A 23,872-nucleotide genomic window follows, 5' to 3' on the forward strand; every position below is an offset into this window, starting at 1 on the left:
GAAACTAAGTCATTATTTAGATACTTAGTCATTATTTAGAGATACTTAGTCATTAGTAACAGATAATTAGCCATTATTTAGATACTAAGTAATTATTTAGATACTAAGTCATTATTTAGAGATAATTAGTCATTATTTAGAGAAACTAAGTCATTATTTAGATACTTAGTCATTATTTAGAGAAACTAAGTCATTATTTAGAGATACTTAGTCATTAGTAACAGATAATTAGCCATTATTTAGATACTAAGTCATTATTTAGAGATACTTAGTCATTATTTAGAGGTACTTAGTCATTATTAACAAATAATTAGCCATTATTTAGAGAAACTAAGTCACTATTTAGATACTTAGTCATTATTGAGAGAAACTAAGTCATTATTTAGACACTTAGTCATTATTTAGAGATACTTAGTCATTATTTAGAGGTACTTAGTCATTATTAACAAATAATTAGCCATTATTTAGAGAAACTAAGTCACTATTTAGATACTTAGTCATTATTTAGAGATACTAAGTCATTATTTAGAAAAACTAAGTCATTATTTAGACACTTAGTCATTATTTAGAGATACTTAGTCATTATTTAGATACTTAGTCATTATTAACAGATAATTAGCCATTATTTAGAGAAACTAAGTCATTATTTAGATACTTAGTCATTATTTAGAGATTTAGTCATGATTTAGAGAAACTAAGTCATTATTTAGAGATACTAAATCATTATTTAGATACTTTGTCATTGAAAGGTATAAGTCATTATTTAGAGATACTTAGTCATCATTTAAAGATACCAAGTCATTATTTAGAAATACTTGGTCATTATTTAGAGATTCTAAGTCATTATTTTGAGATACTTGATTATTATGTGGAGATACTTAATTAAATTGAGAAAGCTTCTTGTTATTCTGAGATACCAATACATTATTTTAAGACACTAAGTCATCATTTCGAAGAGGTTTCTCATTTTAATGACTTAGTAGATTGTTTTTTTTTTGTCATCACACTGGCAGAAATGGGCTTCCATACTGAATAAACAAGAGGAGCTACTGAACAGGTCTTAATGAGAGATTGTTTCGTTAACTGCTTTTCCCAAGTTGAAGAATTAACTTTGAAGCTCGATGCATAAACGTGTTCTGTAATTTAAAATGAAATAATAGTTATTATCCGGGCCTGGATTTCCCACCCTGGTACTGATAATACTCGGAATGAGCAGGAAAACAAACTGCTCTACATTATAATTTAATGTATTATAGACCTCCTGTAATAAATACTGTCTCTGTGAAACATATCATTTTAGATTGTTGACACGCTGCCAGACAGGTGTCTGACAGGTGGTTTAATATGTTACTGAGGTGGATGGAAACAGAAAAACCTCACCAGTGTCCACAGTTATTGGACATAATCTACACATACCCTGTCCAAACCTGGCTCGTATATGTATATGGCTACACACACACATTAAAATGGTTGAAACACTGATCCTGTTTGCTTTTGTGTCTGTTGCCTGCAGCGCTCTGAAGACACACTGTTGACTTATCCCAGCATTTGCTTTGGAGGCTTGGTTTAATTGTCCCTGCAGGAGCTCGCTGACAGTGATCAGACATCACAGAACCACCAATGAGCTTCAGCTCAGCTGCTTCCCACTTTCCACATGTACCCAGAGAGATTTATTACTGTTGATATTATTATTTGCACAATCTCAATTACTGTGTAATCTCTGCAGCCAGAGCCTCTTGTTAAATGATTCTTTCCATAAACATATGGATATGAAGCCAGCCCAGGAATGTCCCCTCTGTCCCCACAGAGAGGGCGCCTGCTCCAGGCCCCACACCCTCAGGGGCCCTGAAGACCCCAAGTTCACTGTGTCTCCATTGTAGATGAATTCAGACTGTTCTCATGCACTGTTCATGTGTATACCCATGAAAAATAACGCACCAGAATGTGTACAGGACCCACGTAACTTTGAAGGCTGTGATCACGTGTCAAAGGAGCTGAAGGGAGAAAAGAAGGAAGTAGTATAGACAGCAAGTCTGTGTAAGGTGGCAGGTTGGGGTGGTGGATAGGTCAAACAAATACAGGACTTCACCCCAAGAGACCAGTGTTCATGTCCCCAGTGAAACCAAGTGAGTTATTTCAACATACGTTAAAGCTCACCTATGTAACATTACCTTTCTAAACCTGTGGCATTATGTGAACTGCAGCCTACGTAACTTTACGTTATGTAGCTTAGAAAAAGAATTACGGTCGGGTATTGTCCTGTACATACTGAACCTTATTTTCCTAAATCTAACCTACGTAACTTTACAGTAAGTAGTAACGTAACAAAGCCCAACCATGATTATTTTCCTAAAACTAACGTAACTAACTTTAATTTATGAAACCGGGACCTATGCAACTTTACGTTACATAGGTTAAGCTTGGGAAAAGTAACATGGTTGGGTGTTTTCGGGTCACTACTGAACGTAAAGTAACGGATGAAACACAGTTTTCTAAAGTAGATTTAGGAAAGTAAAGTTTTGTGGGTTGGGTTTAGGAAAAGAATTGTGATTGGTGTTGTCAAGTTACGTATTGAACTTTATTTTCCGAAATCTAACCTACGTAACTTTAAATTTAGCATTTAACTTTACATTAAGTACCTTGATTCTCTTTATGAAACAAACCTACATAACTTTCTGAAACCTGACCTTACGTAACTTTGTGTTATGTAGGTCAGGTACGGAGAAGTAAAATCAAAGTCAATACTTCACGTAAAGTTATGAATTAAACAGTTTCCTAAGTTAGGTTTAGGAAAAAAATCATGGTTAGGCATCGTCACGTTGAGTACATAACCTAAAGTTGCATACTAAACGTTAAGTTACGTAGGTTAGATTTGGTAAAGAATCATGATTGGGCGTTGTCACGATACGTATTTTTATTTTTATTTTTATTTTTTAAGATATTTTTTGGGGCATTTTAGCCTTTAATTGATAGGACAGACAAGTGTGAAAGGGGGAGAGAGAGAGAGGGAGTGACATGCAACAAAGGGCCACAAACTGGAGTCGAACCTGGGCTGCTACGGCAACAGCCTTGTACATGGGGCGCCTGCTCTATCCACTAAGCCACCGACACCCCCACGATACGTATTTAACATAAAAGTACATACTATACAAAGTTACGTAGGTTAGATTTAGGAAAATAATTGTGGGTGGGTATTGTTCTTTATGTAGTGAAATTTACTTTGCTAAATCTAACCTACGTAACTTTAAATTTAGTACCGAACTTTACATTAAGTAGCAACATGACAACGTCTAACCGAGTTTATTTTCCAAACTTATCTACGTAACCTTGTTAAGAACATAATTTTATATAATGTATGTAACGTGACAACGCCTAACCATGCTCCTTTTCTTAAGCCTAACCTACGTAATTTTTCCTTCGTAAACATAATCTACATAACTTTGTTGAATATGGAACTTTATGTTAAATACGTAATGTAACAATGCCTGACCATGATTCTTTGCAAAAACCTACTCTACTTTAATTTCCCAAACCTTACCTACGCATCTTTACTCTCCTAAACCACCATACTTTTACATTTAGTATATAACTTTACATTACGTAGTAACATGACAACACTCAACCATGATTCTTTTCCTTTTCCTTAACCTAACCTGTAGAGGTGCTAATACATTGGGCGCTACTTCGTCAGATATACAAACCGTATACTCACCACTGTATGAGGATATGTCGATGATTTGTACATTAGTTTGGCAGACTTCTCGGTTGTTTCTGTAGTGACATCATCCTGGCGGCTGATAACCGAGAAATAACTGAGAAAAATAACAGCAACAACAGCAGCAGGTTTTTTTTTTTTAAACTTTTCCCCCATTTTATTTCTTTTTAAATAGAAAACCTTGCCCAGTTGGACAGAGTTGAAAGAACAAAAATTACAAAAAAAAAAGTCCAAGAAAATTAAAAAAAATCACTATAATGACCGCACAGTCATTCATCCCGTTACAACAGTCTCAAAAATCACCATTCATGTTGTGATGCTGAAAGAGTAGCATTAACCCGACGGAGTGCTACAAACGTACAGTAACTGCCGACGCAGGACAGCAAGGCCTGTCGTGAGGAAGCGTTCTGCCCTCAAACCTGTAACACAGGACCAGACAATGTGGGGTTTCACATCACAGCTCAATGGAATCAGCACTGAAGCCACACCTCTGTAGACTGGGACCAGCCGCAACACGTTTTATTTCAACATAAAAGAGTCATTTATAAAAAGAGACAGTGATGTGTGCCTTGAGCCGGCCGACCAGAGTGCTGCTCCCACTTCAACCCACTGGAATTAAAGGCCAGACTGGTTCCCACTTCACCCATCAGAAAGGCCTGGGATACATAGAGCTTTTGTGTTTACTCTCTATTATACACCACACACACACACGCAAACAAACGCACACACACTCGCGCTCACACACATACACACAGGCAATATGATACCTAAAGCAGACTGTGCAAAACTCTTTGGTGATAATGAGTTTAAGAAAAGGAACATGAAAAAAAACCACCATCCCACAACTGACATGGTTATACAATCTTTCCAATATACACATTTCAACAGTCAGAGAGTAGAAAATGGAGCCTGCAAATTCAATAAATTAGACAGCAAAAAGATGAATTGCAGATATAAAATCCAGCAGTTGGGTTCACAGAAATTAATAATAAAGAAAAATACAAAAAAATTGGAGAAACAGTAACAGTGTCGTGTCATTTTACCAAAACCATAAAAGCAAATGGAAAAGAAACGGACTGTAAAAGAAAGTGAAATGGCCTTTAGTTAATCATTCAGACAGCTGGGATCTGAGTTTTTTCATTGATGAAATGTTGTTGAGAATCAGTCTTTTGTAAACATTCACAATCAGGAGTTCTGTTTGGAGCACTGCTGGTCTGAGAGTACATGGACACCAGTCTGTTTTCTGCACACAGGACAAATGGAATATTTAAGGACCATGACAGTGTACTTCACTGAGGTACACACCAATAACCCCCGCCTGTCCTTCACCCACCATCCATCAGGCTCACACAAGAATATTCGTCAATATTCCTTCGATCATTAGAACCCAGACTGTCTCTATGTTTTGTTCATCATGGCGTTTCTGTATATTTTCTTTAAAAAAAAAGACATATTTTCAAAATATATCCATGTGAAGTCTTTCATTTCAGTAAAAAATAAATTAGGTAGTGAAAACAGCCTTTTCTCACGCTGTCCTAACTGAGCCGTTATTGCTGGCCAGTCTCCTGAAGCCGTGGTCGTTCTTCTCCAGCCACAGCTCGGCCAGCTGCTGGGTGGAGCCGTGCGATGAGGCTTTGGAGCCCAGGCACATCTTATATTGCTTTGCCTCCAGGTTGGGGTCACATATGACGGGGTGGTGGACGTGCACTATCCCCGTGTCTGTGCTTCTGAACAACTTAATCCCTGACTGGACAAATTTATTAAAAAGGTCCACGTCCTCCAATCCCCACCCCTGTATGGAGGTGTCGAAGCCTCCAGCTCGGAGCAAGTCTCCCTTGTAGACGCAGACGATCCCGAAGCCGTAGTTCCTCCACAGACCTGTCTTGGAGGTGAAGACGTAGTGGTTGTTGCTGGGGACCTTCCCAGCGTACACCACCTTTGGATCATATTGGCTGAAGATGATGGGGAAGTAGGTTTGCTCCCCCAGGGCTGTGTTGGTCCGACATCGCTTCAGGAAGTCGCTGGTGAAGAGCAGATCCACGTCACAGTAGAAGAGCAGCGAGTCGTTGGAGAAGTGCAAGGAACCCACTTCCAAAGCCAGAGCCCTGGAGAAGGAGCCGGCGACAGGCTTTATCTCCATCTCGGCCCGGGGATACTTCATGTGATACTCCCTCATCAGCTCCACCTGCTTCACCCGCTCTGTGTTGTTGTCTGTGCTGAAGAGCAGGATCAGCAGCTTGACGTTCTGGTTGGGGATCAGACAGACTCGCTCAAAGTTGGCCATGAAGCGCACAAAGATGTCGTAGCGTCCCGACAGAGGAACCAAGATGTTGACTTTCTTCTCTTTGGGTTCCCTCTGGTCCTGGCCGGACGTGGCCAGCTTGAAGGGCACCAGCATCTTGAGGGAGTTGGACAGGAAGGAAAGCGAGTCTGAATCTTTGTTGATGTGGCTGGCCAGAGCTCGGGCATCCATCTCGCCCTCCTCTCTGAACTGGATCTGGCTGAAGGTCTGTTGTAAGTATGCGTGTCTCCTCACAGGAACCGTCATGGTCTTTCCTTTGTGCTTCTTGTACAGCAGCAGCAGATCCAGCACATACTCGGCCCCGTATAAGGGATTGACTCTCCGGTAGCCGTACTGGATTTCTTTGAAATCAATGACCCGCCCCCGTGTCTTTGCATTGGCATTGATCATCTCCATCACCTGCATGATGATGTCGTCCAGGGCTTGCCTCTGGGAGGAATCCATCCCACGTCGAGGCGGCTGACCATCAGATGATGAGAACAGGTACTTCCCAGTCAGGAACTCCCACTCCAGGACCTCCTCCCTCTGCCGTGGGTGGAAGCGCATAAAGGAAGGCGGCATGCCGAGCTGGAGGTCCTCTCGGCTGGGCTCGGCCGCTCCGTAGCGCCCCATCTGAACGATCTCCCGGTGGAGCTGAATGGTTCGGTGGCGCAGGTCCGCGATCTTGCGGCTGAGCATGTAGCTGTGCAGGCGATACTGGTAAGGAGGGTTCTTGTTGGGGTGGAGGGTGATGGCTCGATGAATCTTGCTGTTGTGGAGATCTCGTATGTAGCCCTTCTTATTGGGTTCGTAGTTCTCGTAGAACAGCTGCTGCATCTGTGGAGACAGGAGACGGATCGTGTTAGTGCCTTTGAGGTCACTGGATGTTGTTACACCAATGGAAAACATCACTTTTGCCATGTCTGCCCCTAAACACACTGTGACAGGACCAATAATGGTAGAGGTATGACCAGCAATTTCTGTCCCCAGCTGCAGTCAGACCCATGATGCTGTGAGAACATGATAAGCACCTTGCTGTAAGTACCAGTCTGAGTTACAGGGCTGCTATAAACCCTCTATAAAGTGTTTCTACAGGATTCTGGCAGCCCACCCAAACAGCTCACACTATATGTAAAGAGAGTTCAGAGCAGAGGCCCGAGCGGAGAGAATGAAATGAACATAAGGTTCCATTTTACTCAATTAGACGACGACTGTGCTCTTTATCCATCATTACAGCATTATCTGCTTGTAAGGAAGTCAGTTGGAACAATTTATTAAACGTCTGTTGAACAAGCAGCCAGGATGTTTCACGCAGTCGTATTGATGGAGTGGGTGGCATGGTGATGCAGTGGTTAGCATTGTCACCTCACAGCAAGAGGGCTCCTGGTTTGAACCCGGGGTGGGAGAGCTCCTAAAACGGCTCCTTCACAGGAATTACATCGATTACTTAATTACTCAGTACCCCCAAAGATAAACTAAAATAAAAAAAGCAGGCTTTGCCCCACTTGCCCCAGATGACCTGTCACCTCTACATATAGAGCATGTTATACTGATAGTGAACCGGCTTAAAATTGTAACTGGATGTAACGGTTGAGCCTCATTAAGTTTGTGTTTGAAAATACATCTTTCAGACTTTCAGGCTGAGAGCGACTGGCTCCTCCTCTCTACCTGCAGGACGTGACTGCAGTTAGTTTTCACATCAGCAGCAGAGAGAGGAGGAATGATGACACAGGGCTGTTAGACCGTTTACTGGAAAAGGCTATAGATAAGGTGTTAATTAGTCCAGCAGTTAACTTATTCAAGTGGTTTTGTAGCCTCTAAATGCTCTTCATTAAGAAGATAATGCCAGGCATTCATTTGTCTAAGTATTAAAAAACATTAGTGTTGTCTGAGGAAAAATAAAATACAGAATTCATTTCTGTCTTCACATTTTCCATTTGTAGGATTATTGGTTATTGTATTGGTATCGGCTTTAACAAACAGATTATTATCAGTTATCGGTGTTGCCCTTGAAATTTAGTATTGGTGCTGTTTTAATCAGAAATACTGCCTTATGCGGGTTTATGTGCTTGTAAACGCAGTGAATGGAAACCTTTGTCTTGTTTTCTGCTGATGCAAACTCTAAATTAAGAGCCGGTTCGCTGCTGACAACAAGGAAGTGAGTGAGTGTTTACTGCATAGCTGCAGGAGTTTTACAAACCTACTGTTCCCCAAATCGCAGGAGACTAAAAGTGTAAACATTGGGACAGCTGCTTTGGAGCCGCTGGCAGGATCTCAACCGTGGTCAAGAAGGCAGGGTTTGTGTCGTTGCCTCCCAATGAAGGGAGCATCAGAACGGCTGCAGCCTCTACAAAGTCTAATTTGAGAGGACGGCTCTGGAATGCAGCCACAAGCCTGATCCCCAGGGAAAGGCCATACAGGGAATAAGACAGGACAGGCCTGAGAGCTATGGAAAATGATACCTGAAGCCGAATACGATCACAGGAACTGCCTGAGTAACTCTTTGCTTTTCCATGGCTTTAGCCTGCATTCCTGCGCACCTAAGAGAGGGCAGCCTGCCAATCAAAACACACTGTAACCTTGTCATTAATGGAAGTGTTGAGCTGAGCTGTTCATTCAGGGGTGAAGGGTCAGCCTTTACATCTGAAACCAGGCCGCTGCGTGTGCAACTGACAGAAATTCATCTGTAGAATTCTTTCATACTGAGAGTAGAGACCATTTCAGACAACGAATACGTAATATTATTTTCATACATTTCAATCAGTCGGTATTGGCTAAAACAAGACAGATCAAAATTCGATCCCGTCTTTCTTGCTCTGCTGTTTTGTCCATTTCAGCGTGCTTTTGTTGCAGCTGGCTGCAGTTCTGCCCTGACAGCTGGCTCTACACTGACAGCGTTTGACTGCTTATGACAGTGAAATGTGTGTGTGTGAAAAAATGATTTGTTCACACTGGTGAGTGACTCTGCTCTGACGTCAAAATTTGCTCATCCGACAGTAATAAATCTTTGATCTCTCCTCCCTTTCAGTTGGCAAATCCTTCCAGTACCGTGGCTTTTATTAGTTAAAATGACAAACATTGCTGCTGCAGGACATATCAGCTGCCACCAATTAATTATTAATAGTAAGTTGACGGGATTCCAAAATAAAACTTGGCTGTTGTCCGTGTTTTCTGCAAACCAGTGTCTGTACTCGACCAAAGATTGTTTATAACATAAAAGGAGTATCACCTTGTGACATCGTTATACTACCGCAAGTGTTTTAGCAGTCCATCAATTTCTTCTCATCAATTTCAGACGTCGCAAACCAACCAGCTTTCTCAGTTGGTGGCACCAGAACATGATTTGGTTGCAACCTTGTTTTTTATTATTACTTTTTAAGTTGATTTTTTAACCTGGTGGCTGATAAATTAATTGAAAGATGTGCTACTTTGGCTCTGATGCATCTGCCTGTCTGTCTGCAGCACCACTCTGTAGTTATATGTCAGAAAATAATAGCTTATCAACATGAAGGCTGCCGTGCCTTTGCCAGAAAGGCAAAGATGGATGCAGACTGATGCTGCTGTTTCTGAGTGAGCGGTGCTGTGTGTCAAAGGTAGGACAGCAGATATTACTTAGGTTGTAATAAACATCACAATCTCTTACTAGTTACAAAAACACCCAGTGTTCCTGCTGGTAACGTTCTGCCCTTAGTTATAGTAGTTTATGGATGTAACCACAGTTGTATGATTATGAGAACTGTAAGGAAAGGAGACGGGAGTGAGACGGTGCCTGGATGTGGGTGAGAGATGTGACCAAAATATTTTTAGGGCTGCCCCCTCAAAGCCGGAGATTCAAATCAACAGTCTGAGACCCCTATGTCGACTGAGATTGCTTCATGTTGAGTATTTTTCATTTATTTTTTGGGCTAGTCAGTGTGCTCTGTTCATTCGAAGATTACAGCCTGTGGTGCCGTCCCAACCCAACAGTGTTGCCGTGGAAGCATTGTGCCCACCCTCTGGTCTCCTTTAGGTTGAGCCGCAAACTTCCTTAAGCATTAATGACTTCCGTTAGCACCCAAAAATGAAAATTCAGCCATTATCTACTCACCCATATGCCGAGGGAGGCTCAGGTGAAGTTTTAGAGTCCTCACATCACTTGCGGAGATCCAAGGGGAGAGGAGGTAGCAACACAACTCCACCTAATGGAGGCTGACGGCGCCCCAGATTCAAATGTCCAAAAACACATAATTGAAACCACAAAATATCTCCATACTGCTCGTCTGTAGTGATCCAAGTGTCCTGAAGCCCCGACATAAAAAGTTGTTTGGGGCGTCGTCAGCCTGCATTAGGTGGAGTTGTGTTGCTACCTCCTTTCCCCTTGGATCTCCGCAAGTGTTGTGAGGACTCTAAAACTTCACCTGAGCCTCCCTCGGCATATGGGTGAGTAGATAATGGCTGAATTTTCATTTTGGGTGCACTATCCCTTTAACAATGCTAAGGGGGTTTTTGCAGCTCAAAATAAAGCTGCTTGATCACCTGGGCGACTGTGGGTGGTGACCGGAGGGTGGGAACCATGCATCCGCAGCAACACTGTCCTGCCACCAGGGTGGCTGTAATGTCCAAATCAGCTGAGGCGCTAGCCAAATCCCATCTGACCCTGTGCATACAGTGCAGGGCAGCCAAGCCTAACGTTAACTAACCAGTGGAGACCAGAGTGTGGGCAGTGGTCACTATGTATCCACATGTTAACGGAGCTAGCTGCCGATCTGTCATCAAAGCCAACAGAGAATAAAATACATTTACATCACAAAACATTTCAATTTCACCACCTCCACATGGATAGTGCTTTGAAACGCAGCGCTAAAGCTCACTGAGTCGATGTAGCCACTTGTATTTCATGACATTTGGCTTGGGTGTCAGGATATTGAAATTAACTGAAAACTGACATCCCTAGTTTAAACATTAAATTAAAAAAAGGCTCCAAGCCTCTTGATTTTACAGCAGGCTCTACTTACCACATCTATTTAATAACCAAGACCTTTAACCAAATCAAACACCCTATCATACAAATTGCCAACAAGTGTCAGTGTACAGAAACAGTTACCCTGTGTACTCTAAAACTGACAGGACTCTCTCCACAGATCTGTCTGGATTCAGTGAGACACTTGAAAAGATTTATCTAAGACACCTCAATGTTTTATCACTGATAGAGTCTGCGTCACAAGAATGCTAATAATAGACCGATATGTATGATAATGAACAGATAAAAAACAACGTAAATCAGCCTTCCCAACATAAATACTAGTGCACTTCACATCCAGCCTGTGTCCCAGTAAGAAAAGGGAAACACTTCAGTTTTACCACTGACTTTAATGGAAAAAGACCTTTTTGTGTCTGCATTTGTTTTATTGGGACAGACTGAGTAGTTTCCCTCCCTGCAGTATTTTTCCAGGCTGGTTCAGTTGTTGGCTCAGACTGTCTCCAGCAGGGTAACACCAGTGGTCATCAGCTGACAGCCAATTGGTCAGGATGTTTATAGCTCTCTCCTGTGGCTTCACCATCATTAGCACTCTTCCTAATTACATGACCTCCACTTCTGTGGTCACCGTTGCAACTTATGACTCATTAGTGCGATTTCTTCACAGTCATTAACCTCACTACATCCCTGCTCCCACTACAATGGTTACCTAACAAAGGCAAAGGTAAGTCAGACGTTACTGCTGCGAGCCGAAGGAGCCTTTGTGCTTCATTTCCAACACAGCTGCTGGAATAACTCTGGGAGCTGATGAGACGTGCACCAGCTGCTCTAAGACATTAATCCCAACACTGAACTCATTTTCAGGAAACCAACAGTATGTGAAGTGCATACTCTTTCCAGTGATATATTACAGTATGCAAACACTGAACACAATGGATACCACAATGGATTTGCATGAGCAACTACAGATGGATACAGTCTGACTGGCCGCCCTGGTGTAGAAGCTCCAGTGTGGAAGAATTTTGGATATGATTTGAATTGAAAAGGGTCCTGGACAATAGCCACATTGTATGCAAGTACATTCATCTGTTTATTTAATAATAGATCATTACAAATAAGTAAGAGTAGCAAGTAATCACACAGTGAGAAAATAAATCATGTGTAGAAATCAAAAGTTTGATGCAATAAGATGCATCGATAATTGTTTCATAATCAAATCGTAGCCCTCTGAATTGCAATCGAATTATGCGGTGCCTAAAGATTCCCATCCCTAGAATTTATGGCGAAAATGTCTCCACCCTTCAAATCTACATCTGTGCTGGAGCTTGAATAAAAACACCTCACCGTTTGAAGCAGTTTGCCCTGTGGTCGAGCAGAGAGGGTTCATCAGATTCACTATAAGCCTGACCTGCAGCATGCCCTACTGACCTAACATTCAACTAAGCTTATAGATAAAACAGAGGAGGTCACTTGTGAGCAAAGCCACGCTGACCTGATAATCTTGACACTGAAGAATCTGAGTAGCAGTGTGTTCAAGTTCTTCGGCTTTGGGCAGCGGAGGCACCAGAAACAAGTGGAGCAACGTAAACTGTACAGCCTCATCTGACTGTTCACTTCTGAACCGCACATCTTCAGAACCCTCGCCAGAAACTCGTAAAAATGCCATCGCTGAGAAGATAGCAAGACTTAAATCCAAAGACACGCGGCCAATTGGCAGCGTTTCGGGACAATGACTTGGAGCTGACTGAGAAATGTATAGACGGCACTCAAGGGTAAGACAATCCCTCTGAGCACCAACAAACAGACACCCTGCCTCCATCGCTGAACTTCACATTTGTTCAAGTAGACTTTTTGGAAAATAGACGACTCCCTCGACTCTAGCAGCCGACCTTTGTATGTTTTCAGTTTCATTTCAGTCTCCATTACTCCATAACATAAGCTACACTGTTAACTGAGTCAACACAAACACACTAATCAAAGCAAAGCAAGAGAAACAGTGCTATCGAACCAACAACACAGTGGCCTATCTGAAGTGAAGGGAGATGCCAAACCAATGAGAAGGTTCTGTGCTGTGATTACATTAGTGAAATGAACCTATGAGGGTTCAGACTCTGATACATGCCATATACCACTGAAATCCAGGCTGGCAACCCTGAAAACTCACCCAGGACATCCTGCTGGAGGAAACATCTTACAAACCAACAACACGAGAGAGCAAACACCAGAGAAACCCTCAGGAAAAGTGATCCGTGATTTGTTCTTTCAAGGTTGTCTTTTTCATGACCTCCTTAACGTTCCTCAAGATAAAAATACAGGAGTCTCCTGGTTAATTTAACCCCACTGTGGGATTATGTTCTGACATCCAGGTTTAATTATTTCCTCTTCCTTTGTGAGAAATACTACGATAGCCATGAGCCTCAGCCACTGTTGCTACGGAGAATGTATTGGTGGTATGGAAAATTCAGAGTGCTTTCTTGTTACATAGGGTGTGTTCGGAAATACACACTCGAAGTGCCAGAACGCACTCTGGCACAAACTGGACCGTTTATAAATTTGGTGCACTGTTGGAATGCACCGTTCGGTTATTCAAACAACACACTCTCTGAGGAACAGACTGCACTCTGGGTACTCTGTCTGAGGGAGACGGAGCAGCAGAGTGAATGTGTGATTAACTTAACTGTTTATTAATTCGTGTAAAAATAGCGCGTTCTGTTTCTTCGAACGTCAGCACTCTCATATTAGTGTGGAGCATCAGATTAGATTTATGAACACACCCATAGTTACTGAGGGGAATATTTTTAACTGGTTGCTTATGTTGGTCTGAGGTAAATTTTGCTACTCTTCAGTTTACTGCACTACAATACACCCAGCTCTAATGGAAGCTAGCTAGCAACGCTGTTTATTAGGCTATTATAGTTAGTAACGCCGTCCCAACCCAACAGTGCTGCTGTGGAAACATTGTGCCCACCCTCAAGTTTCCCCCAAGGTCATCCCAGTGAGTAATTTAAATCCACAAGCTCACTTTAGCTCTGTTAGTATTGTTAGCAGTGTCAGCCAGTGGTGTTTACACAGTGAACCATGCTAAAGAGGTTTTGCAGCTCAAAATTTATTGCCGGGGCTACCTGAGGGGAGTCCAGAGGGTGGACACGATGTTTGTGCAGTAACACCATCCTGGTTACCAGCTGTAATGACAAATGAACAGTGCGGCAGCTAGCTCCCGTCTGAACCAGGACACTTGCAGTGCTAGCCAGCTGTGTGTCAGCAAAGCCAACAGAAAATAAAAGGCAAAACGTCAAAATTTCACCCCATCTACAAGGATAGCGCTTTGAAATATGGTGCTAAAGCTCACAGGTCAATGAAGCGCCCAGCTAAGAGGAAAGGCCTCTTTTATTTCACATCATTTTGTTTTTGTTTTCTGTATTGCTGGTGTCAGGCTATCAAAAGCAAAATTTATCAAAACTGACATCCTTAATAGTTACTAAATTCATCCCTAATTTGCCCAGAATCTTAAACTGTTGGATGTGTTAGTGCCTGTCCAACAGTGCGTCACCTCATGTGTCATACAGACAGATAAACAGTCATGGTAGATTCCCTGGGATTTGCTGATCTGCGTACTAAATGTGATGAAACTGCTACAAGGAAATAAGAAAGTGGCTTATCTCGATTAGTTAACACACATCAACCCACGATGACGGTATCAAAACAACACAGGTGTGCAGGCTTCCTGAGAAAACAATGTGTGTGGGTGTGAAGTGCATCAGAGTGATACCGCCTCAGGTTTCTGTTGAATCAGCTTTCTGTTAGCAGCCACCACAAAACAGAATTTTGGATGTTTGTTACCAAAGCAGGTGCAATTATCTTATGTCCAGAGGCTTGTAGGTTTGACTTTTATCAAAGAGCCACATATTTTCTAACAACACGTCCACCTCAGCTTTAAAGTGCTTCAACTGTCTCACCTACACTATCAATGAGAAAATGGTTAGATTTTTACTTCCGGTACCCCAAAATAACCCCTGAAACAAAAGCATAAATGCCAAGTGTAATTTGGCAAATTTTTAATTTGTGTGAGGAAATAATGAAACAGCAAACTTGGTACAGTCTGAAACTTCTGTAGTATTAAAAGATGGTGTTACGAGTTAACTCAAAAATGATATTACATCCTCAGAACTGGAACAAAGGTTGGGAGTGTCTCCAGGTTGGTGACAGATTCTCACCCCAGTCTTAAGGCCCAGACACACTAAACCAACATCAAATAACTAGTGATGACAAAGGCAGACTGTTGCGTCGCCTCACGTCGCCTGTGTCTCATCCAAAAAGCTGTGCTTGAAAAAAACCCAAAACAACCCAAAGACTATAGCCAGTGGCCAATTAGCACGTACGTTCTGCACCTATGTGAGAGGAAATAACTCTCCACACCAGCAGGGGGCAGTAGTCTGAACATGTCTTTCAAGAAGAGAAACTGGGAGACCAACAGGGCGGTTTCAAGATGCTAGTTAGCCAGTTTGCACATTCACAACGCAGCCAGTTATTGAAAGAACAAATTATATTTAGCTTCCATGCGCTAACGGACGATAGCACAAACAATTATAAACCATTTCTGCTACAGTGCTCAACGGCTAAAAATATAATCTCTAATGTACCAGGTTGGTTTCTATCTTGGCCTCTTGACTTTAAGCGTTTGTTTGCTTTCTTTGCTTTCATTTCTCTTCTTGTGCACTGAGATCAGCTGCCAATCAGCCAAACCTCACTGAACACGCTGATTTAGCCAAACAACAGTCGACTGGTGCCAACAGACGCTCACCGTCAGCCCCAAAAAACAGAACCGACCTTCAGCTTGTTGTGTCAGGGCTCTTAAAGAATGATGTCACTTTATCCAAGTGCCACATTAGCTCTGATAAACTGTTTAAACAGTTAACTAGTTACGGTTGGCAGCGCTCAGCCTGTGAAAACTTTTGTATAATGTCTTCTTTGGCTCTGGATTAGCTTTGACAAGTCTGAGAAAACAACCCCCTGATGATGTCATAGTGATGTAATCAGGGTTATCTCAGTTTAGGTGTGCAGACTACAAATTTAAAACAGAAAGCTTGGCGTTATTTGGATGATGTGAAGGACCTGGGCATTCACCAGGCAGAGGGGCTAATGAAAAGATACTATGGAGTTGCATTATGGTAAATGTAGAGACGCCAAATGTCGGGATATCAAAGCCTCTGCTGCTTTGACTGTGACCATTCTGTTTATTAAATGTGTCTCCTGTGAGTCCCCGACCTTTATAGAAGTGCAGCACTAAATTGGCGGAGCACTTCCTCAACATTAATGGTTGAAAATGTATTGAATCTGAGGGCGTTCCAAGTTCTTAGTCTGCAAAAACAAAAACTAGCTCTAAGTTAAATGATGCTTGAGTCAAACAGGGAAGTAAATGTATGCTACCAGACAGCCATTAGTACAACTGACTGTGTGTGTAGATATATATAGGTCTGTGGGTGTGAAGGCTCGCTGCAGCAAGTGGACTTTGTGCAGGCAGTGAGTCCTGAGGCTCAGTCCCAGCAGCAGGCAGCATGGCCGCTGCTCTGACTGTGTTTAATCTGCTGGACAATAGGCAGTGCCTGCCTCTGAGCGGGCCATGCAAATCTAATTGGAGACGGCATTATGCTGCTGTAATTGGCTCTTTTGTAAGCGAGGGTGGTCTGTCCAAACTAATTTCTCGACTCGGGGAAAAGCTTCTCACACCTAAGACAGCTCTACAATAGGCCTGGTATTGAATTGTGTGTCGGGAGGTGGTGGTACCATCAACAGCATTATGACTTCATCAATATTAGCCATCTAAGCAGTGGGCTGCTGGTGAGTGAGGCAGTGCAGTCCACAGAGGACGGTCAGGCTGAGGGCTACACTGGGCTGACCACATTTCATCACATCAGAGGCAGGCTGATTCAAAACAGACTGCATCCCAACAACTGCTAAAAATATATAGACTCTTTAGTGGTGCTTAGATAAACTTCTCATGTACATGTTGATGGAGGACTCAGGTATAACTGGTCTTTGAGAATTTTTATAAAAACTTTTAAAGTAGCTCTCATGACACGTTTGAAAGAAAAATACTAGGTCTAGGCTGGGTTAACCTGTGAAGGAGCTGTGTGCATCAAGATGGCTAACACTGGAGGAAACATTAGTTAAGCTTCACTTAATCCTTGTTCCTATTCGCCAGCTCTGACAAGTTGAGCTAACATTAGCAAAAATTAAAAGCTGTTAAATAAGACAGAAGCTTCGTTATCTTTTACCATCTACAAGCAGACATTTGTGGGTTTGATGAACAGAGTGAAGGTGAGCCGGTATGCTCAAGCTGCAGGTGAGCGACAAAGGGTGGGGCTAGTTTTCATTTTCATAGGTTTGTGCATACCAACTGAGGCAGAAGTGTAGTTACATCGAAGCCATTTCGAGGCATGAAAGGATGTTTTTCATGTACGTTTGATGAACAGAGATGAGTTTTGGGAAACATGCATCAAACATGGGGATGGAGTAGGACAGGAGACCTAAGGAAGGGACAGATAAGAATAAAGACGAGAGGAGGCAAGGAGCTTCCAAAAAAACTTCCAAACAGAGTTAGTCTGGATGGCTTTTCAAACTGTTATACAAATGTCCGACGTGCAGAGGTTGAGAAAGGTTCAGTTTTATGCAGAAGCGTCAACCAATCACACTCATATTGATTTCCTTGTGACACCGAGGTTTTATTCCAAAAGCGCTATTAAGTTAAAAATGACCTTATGTGTTAGAAAGTTAATGATGTGACAAGCGGAAAAGGTGCTGATATATTTATAGTTAGAGTATCTGAGATTTCCACTGCAGTGTAATATAAAATAAATTAGTATGGATGAAAAGTTATGGCTCATATTTCCTGTTTTTTTCTCTGCAAAGTGTCGTGTAAAAACTGTTGGTCTAAAACAGTGTGGCTCCAGCACAAACCAATTACAGACTTTATTCACTCTATAACTTCTCCAGCTGTTATTTCATGTCTGTTTGTGTTGCAACTATAAAATGTATTTATATTTCTATCTGAAACATTTCCAGTAACTTTCTGTGAGAACAACAATAGACACTGTGGGTCGAGGCTTGCACAAGTCACTGAGTGCAGAAATGCCTTCGTCTAGTCGTTTTAATGACAGGATAAACAAAACGATCGGTCTAAACAAGACTGAGAAATATAATCCCCATTAAAACATAAGAGATTCAGTAGAAATGATTCTGAGTCAGCAGAGGAGCTGATGAGATACTAAAGGTTTTGGCCTGAGTGATTTAATGAAGCAAAAAAGATGAGGTGCAGTTTGAACAGGTCAGGTCAGGATATTAGAAAGACAGAGGGCAGGATATGAGAGCAGAGCAGAGGAGAGCAGAGTCACTTTATTCTGGGATCGTGCTTATTAAAATCATCCCAACTGATCAAAACTGACAAATGTTTCTTTATACTTTTAGCAGGGGAGGGGAGAGAAATATCAATCCATCTAAGTATCGCAATTTGTCTTTTTTGATCGATGTTTAATGCCTGAATTGATATAATTCAACTGCAGAGCTGTAAAGAAGAGAAGCCACTTTTATTGTGGTAATATACGAGTAATGTGACATTGTATCTGTTTCCAAAGCCAAAGCAAGAACGCAGAAAATGTCAGACAGTGTGAGGAAATTAACCTTCAACTACTTGAATCAATAGAGCATAGTATCACAATATCTCTGTGTGGCAATATCGTATCGTCACACAGTGCCAAGTAGCGACTTTTTATTACATATATTATCAATATTACAAATACAAACTAAACTAACAAACAAACTAAACTCTAGCCTACTAGAATAATATAATCAACTGCTTTTTAGGCCACTACATACATTTAGCTGCTGCAGAAAATAGCTTAAGTGAGATGAACAGACTTAAAACTTTATCTTATTAGATAAAACAGATGTTGACAAAGTTTTCCTGTGTGGACATAATTTACAGTTTAAAATAAAAAGGCAATACATTGCAATATATTTTATCACATTACTCAGCATATCTCAACATATTCAAAATCGCAATAATATCGTATCGTGGATCCTCTGGTGATTTCCAATAGGAACTCAAAGGTAGACAGTGCAAACTCCCAACCAGATTAGCAAACTTTCTGTTGCTGCTGCTACACAGATTAGACCCAGGGACTGCAGGGTGGTTCGCTTATTCTTGTCTCTAGCCCATTTTAGATAGGAGATGTGCAAAATGCTGCCTACCTACTTTTGTTTATACAGAATGCGCCTTTTTCGGGGCAAAGCGTGTGATGTAAACAGTGACGTGGGAGGGAAGCCGCGGCTAGTCAGGCAGCGATTCTCTCATAAGTCGGCCCGTCCATCGCCGTCCCCGTCATGTGACGGTTAATGGCCTCTTCGTTTGCGAGGACAAGGAGGGCGCGCAATTCCTTGTCTCCCCAGTTGCTCATCTTTACAGTGTCTGTCAGGTTTGTGTTTCCCTCTTGCTACTAGCTGCTCGCTAATTCCTGCTATCAGCTGTTTCCTGTTTATACACTGCCAGTGGCTCGCACGTACGGCGTCATCAACAGCTCCTCCCACAAGTCTTCAACAGCCCCTCCCGTTGTGGAAGGGCGCCTCGGTCTGTTAAAAAACCAAAAGGGCTCCACCAATATGACTACCCTATGAGGCGGAAAATTGGGTGCCTCAGATCAACTCGCCAATCCGGCTCTGTGTGTCTAAACATTCGCAGCTTGCCGGCAAAACGGCCCAACATTCGCGGAAAATCTGGCAGTGTAAAAGGGGCTACAGTGTCGTCTGATGAACAGAGGGAGAGAAAGAAAGCGGGGCGAAGGGCTGAACAAATCAATAAACTGAATGCAGCTCTACAGCAGAAAAAGATTCTGCATCTATAATACATCTACATTTTAGTAAGTAAGAAAGTTAAATTTATGTAATATGGCATCTTCCACAGAGCGAGGTCACAAAATGCTTCACTGGGATAAAACTGTTAAAAATCAGACCATAAAAGCAGTTATTAGTTTATTTACCACTTTTCTAAGCCGTATATGAAGCTGCTGAAAAAACTGACATGACATGTGATGTACATTGTTTTTGGCAATGGGTATAGTTTAGGTTTTTCCAATACTGGTGCTAAAAAGATGCCTGAACAGATACTTTTAAAAAAAATGAAGCACAAAATGAAGATTTTGAGTTAGGAACAACAATCGTCTCCCTGACTCAGCAGCCAGACATGTCTCCATTAGTCTCCAATATCTTATCTTTAGGAGCAGCTGAGATTGTTTAAACAATGAGAACAGCTGGTCCACTTTAACAATCCATTTTTAAGGGAAGCTAATTTCACTTAGCTTCAGAGCTAACCCCCTTCACTTTAAGTGGCAGGTGGCAAGCAAGACACAGGAACTTTGCTTGGGTCTTGTGGAGCTGCAGCATTTATTCACTGACAGATAGCCTAAACTGTACACACACTGCACTGCTGTGTTTAACTTCATACTGTCTGCTGCGGTCACTGCAGCCTCGCTGTCACGTGTCACCATCACACATACACTCTCTGTCTCACCACAGTGGTACTTAATGGCTATGCACACACTTTGGCACTAAAATAAGGCACCGTAATCTGCATTGTGATTCGGCCCAGCAGGTACCAGCTCAGTACACAACCCTACTCCACATACAGTCTCTAGAGGTGTATGATTTAACTTGTTCCTGTGCTCTAGTGTTAAAATAGTGAACACAAGTCACAACATATGGTGATATCTAATTGTAATACTTAAAAATCAGAATCAAATCAGCACCCAAGTAGTGTTGAATCTGGAGACAAGCATATCACCCCAGCGCTAACGTTTTAGATAATGGAGTAAAAGTATTTGTCACCTTTTTAACTTTCTGAAAGTCTCTATTAGGATTCAGAAGAGCTGCAGAGTGGAGGAGTTCCCAGCAGGTGGAAAATGGAAATAAAGAACACAGAACTTCAATATTTTTTCTTATTATTACTGAATAAAGACTCTGTCGGTAGCATCATATGCTGAATATGATTCATATTGAATCCTTTCCCTGCCAACAAATGTTTCGAAATGTTTCTAGGCAAGTGAATGTCGCAACAGCTCTCACAGCACTGCTCCAAACTTGGATGAGTACCATTTAAATACATATATTTGTTATTCATTTTGGACATGAGTTCAAAGAACTCTGGTTTTAAAGCCTTTTATGAGATCCTGGCTTATAAACAGTTAAAACACGCTCCACATCCAAAATTATTTTCCAGTGTTCTGAGTTGGAAATTGACCAAATCAAGAACCCAAACATGCTGACAGATGTTTATCTATTCAGGAACATAGCAGCAGTGTGAGTAAGCAGGCTGTGTTGTTCTTATGGAGAAATGCCCACAGGGAAATGATGCAAGCACTAACATGTTCCTGTCAGTTCGTTGCAGAACAACAAGTATCGGACTTCTGCCAATCACAATCACTTTATCTAACACTATGCAACCCCGTCACACTACACTGAAGTGCATCCATCCTTCCATCCAGTCTCCAGATTGCCTTTACTCTTCGAGGTTGCCGCCACAGCCGGCCTGTCAGAAGAGCAGCAGGCTGATGTGTCAGATCGTTCTGTCAAGTAGCAGCACGAGTTCAAAAAGGAAAACATTTGTCGTTGGATGTCAGGATATAAAATCTTTGGCAGTTCAATGAATAATTGATTTCCTCTACTCTGCAGTCATGTTCCAGTTAGGTCATCGCTAGTCTTGATTCAACACATTGGCAGAGATCCCTGGTTCACAGACGAGCTGCAGAAACCTGACCGAGTAACACTATCACCTCCTCCTGCAACTTCACTCAGCTGTTTCCATGACAGCAAACCTCTGAGCTCAAATTCACCAAACTGATAACCCTTACAGTTAGATTACTTTTACCTTTAAATGACCATTTGTACATTGAATTCATTACGAAAACCTTGTTTTTCTTGCATGCCTCCACAGTAAACAGAGATCCAAAAGAGGCAAACACTCTTCATGAACTGAAGTACACGGGGGCCACGTATTTTAAGCATAAACGACTGCATAAACGAAACCTGTTTTATACTTGCACAAGTTAGGGTTGTACCAGACTAGATAACGTCAGTTGAGTCTGTTCTAGCTGTTCAATGTGAATATGCGATGACTGATCAGAAATGTGCAGTAACATTTTTTGCCGACACTAAATATGAAACAGAAGCCAGAGACTGTGCCATGAGCTGTGAATTCACCACTTCACAATAGAAGGCAGGAGATAACGTTATCTCAAAGCCCGATCAGGCAATCCTCCATCTCACTCAGACTCACCCAGTCGTGCTCAGCTTGATGTTTTAGTCACAATGTGTTTGGGAACTACTGAGCATACGACTGGATAAATGAGGCTTGGATTTTACTGCCAAGTTGTGTGAGAGTTTGTAAACAGATGTTTTGCTGGTGTTAAATGTGGACCCCTATTTACTTTAACTTGTGAAAAGTGTTCGCCTTGTTTGGATTCTCCGTACATTTTCTTCATGAATTCAAGGTAAAACGCAGTGAGTAATTTATTTATATTTTACGGCTGAATTACGCCTTTAAACTCCAGCTTTCACACTTAAATTTGGTCATTCAGTTTAATCATTTCTTTCTAAATTTGTAACACTGCAGCTCTAAGAAGGTGCAAGACACCTGTTTAAATAATTTGTGGATTATGTGCAGCACATTAAGACATTTAGGCCAAGCTGTGTAAGTGAATGTGACGGCACTAAGCTGGAATGTGAGCCATGTGTGAAGAAACGTTACTACAGACTGAGTAGGCAGATAAAACTACTAGACTGTCAGTACATTAAAGAAGAGTGAAGTGTATATCTGAAAGTTTATCTTAATTTCCTGTGATATTTCATGAGTTCCAGTCTGATGATGATACACCCGAGTGTCGTCCGGTCAGGCTTTATGTGTTACACACCACAATAAGAAGACGATCGCCTTGATAAGTGCCATTATCTGAATATGAGCTCTTATTACTCCAGCACGCTGAGAGCACTAATAAAGGAGGAATGTGAACAAGCCCTTTGGTTTGTGTGTCCGCTGAGGATTGGACGGGACTGGGTGACAGGGAGCAGAAAAGACTCTTTGTTCCCTCCAGCCGGTCCCTCTGTCCAGATGTCTTCTTTAGCCCAGGCTCCAGGGAGAGATGGGAGATATGCACTGTTACGACTCAATTACAGAAGAGAGTCGAGACAACATGAAAAAAATGTTGCCTCACAGTTCTGACAGAAAGGCTCAGACTCGAAAACAATGATTAACTGTGAGATTAAGAGTTCGATTTTTTCTGAATTGACTTCAGGTCGGGCCAAAATGACACTTTTTTATACCTTCAGTTAGTCCCTGTTTTTTAAAACGAGCCAGAGGTCACACATGACAATAAAAGGTTAAACATCTGCAGCAGTAGAAATCGCTCTAAGATAACCGACATCTTATCTTGATCCTCGTTTAGCCCAGACATCCTCCCACCTGGGGGACTCACCCAGCTCCTGATCAGATGTCCGCCTCTGGTGGACACGGCTGCAGCCTGAAGCCCTTATCTCCCTGTCTTTAACATAGCAGTGTCTCTTTTAATTTCCCTATGCCAACAGTGAACCTCGGCGGTGGACAGACAGGATATCAGGCCTGAGGGACAGCTGATATTATATCCAAACACTGCGCGTTACTGATAGAGCAGCAGCTCTCCTTAAAATAACAAAATCTGTGTGCGTATAAAACACCACATGTATGCACTGAAAATGTTGTCCCAATGTCATCATCTCCACAGCCTCTGAATTATTCATGAATAAATGAAGATCTCAGAAGTGGAGGGTTGAAATGAAGCCCTCTGAAGGCTCAGGGTAAGCAAAGAGTCCACAGACAACTGCTACAGAACAGAGAGGA

The 23,872-nt window shown here is 42.0% G+C and overlaps 1 protein-coding gene across 1 annotated transcript in view; it reads right to left on the minus strand.

Annotated features, from left to right (window-relative positions):
• Positions 1-3,832: 3,832 nt before the first annotated feature.
• chsy1 (chondroitin sulfate synthase 1) overlaps positions 3,833-23,872 on the minus strand; it is an 85,351-nt gene continuing 65,311 nt past the window's right edge. The window contains exon 3 of the mRNA XM_050052548.1: positions 3,833-6,833. Within this exon, the coding sequence (XP_049908505.1) occupies positions 5,241-6,833 (1,593 nt within the window). The 3' untranslated portion in view covers positions 3,833-5,240. The remainder of the gene's footprint in view (positions 6,834-23,872) is intronic.

This window comes from Epinephelus moara, chromosome 1 (genome assembly GCF_006386435.1).
Source record: "Epinephelus moara isolate mb chromosome 1, YSFRI_EMoa_1.0, whole genome shotgun sequence".
Taxonomy (NCBI): Eukaryota; Metazoa; Chordata; class Actinopteri; order Perciformes; family Serranidae; genus Epinephelus; species Epinephelus moara.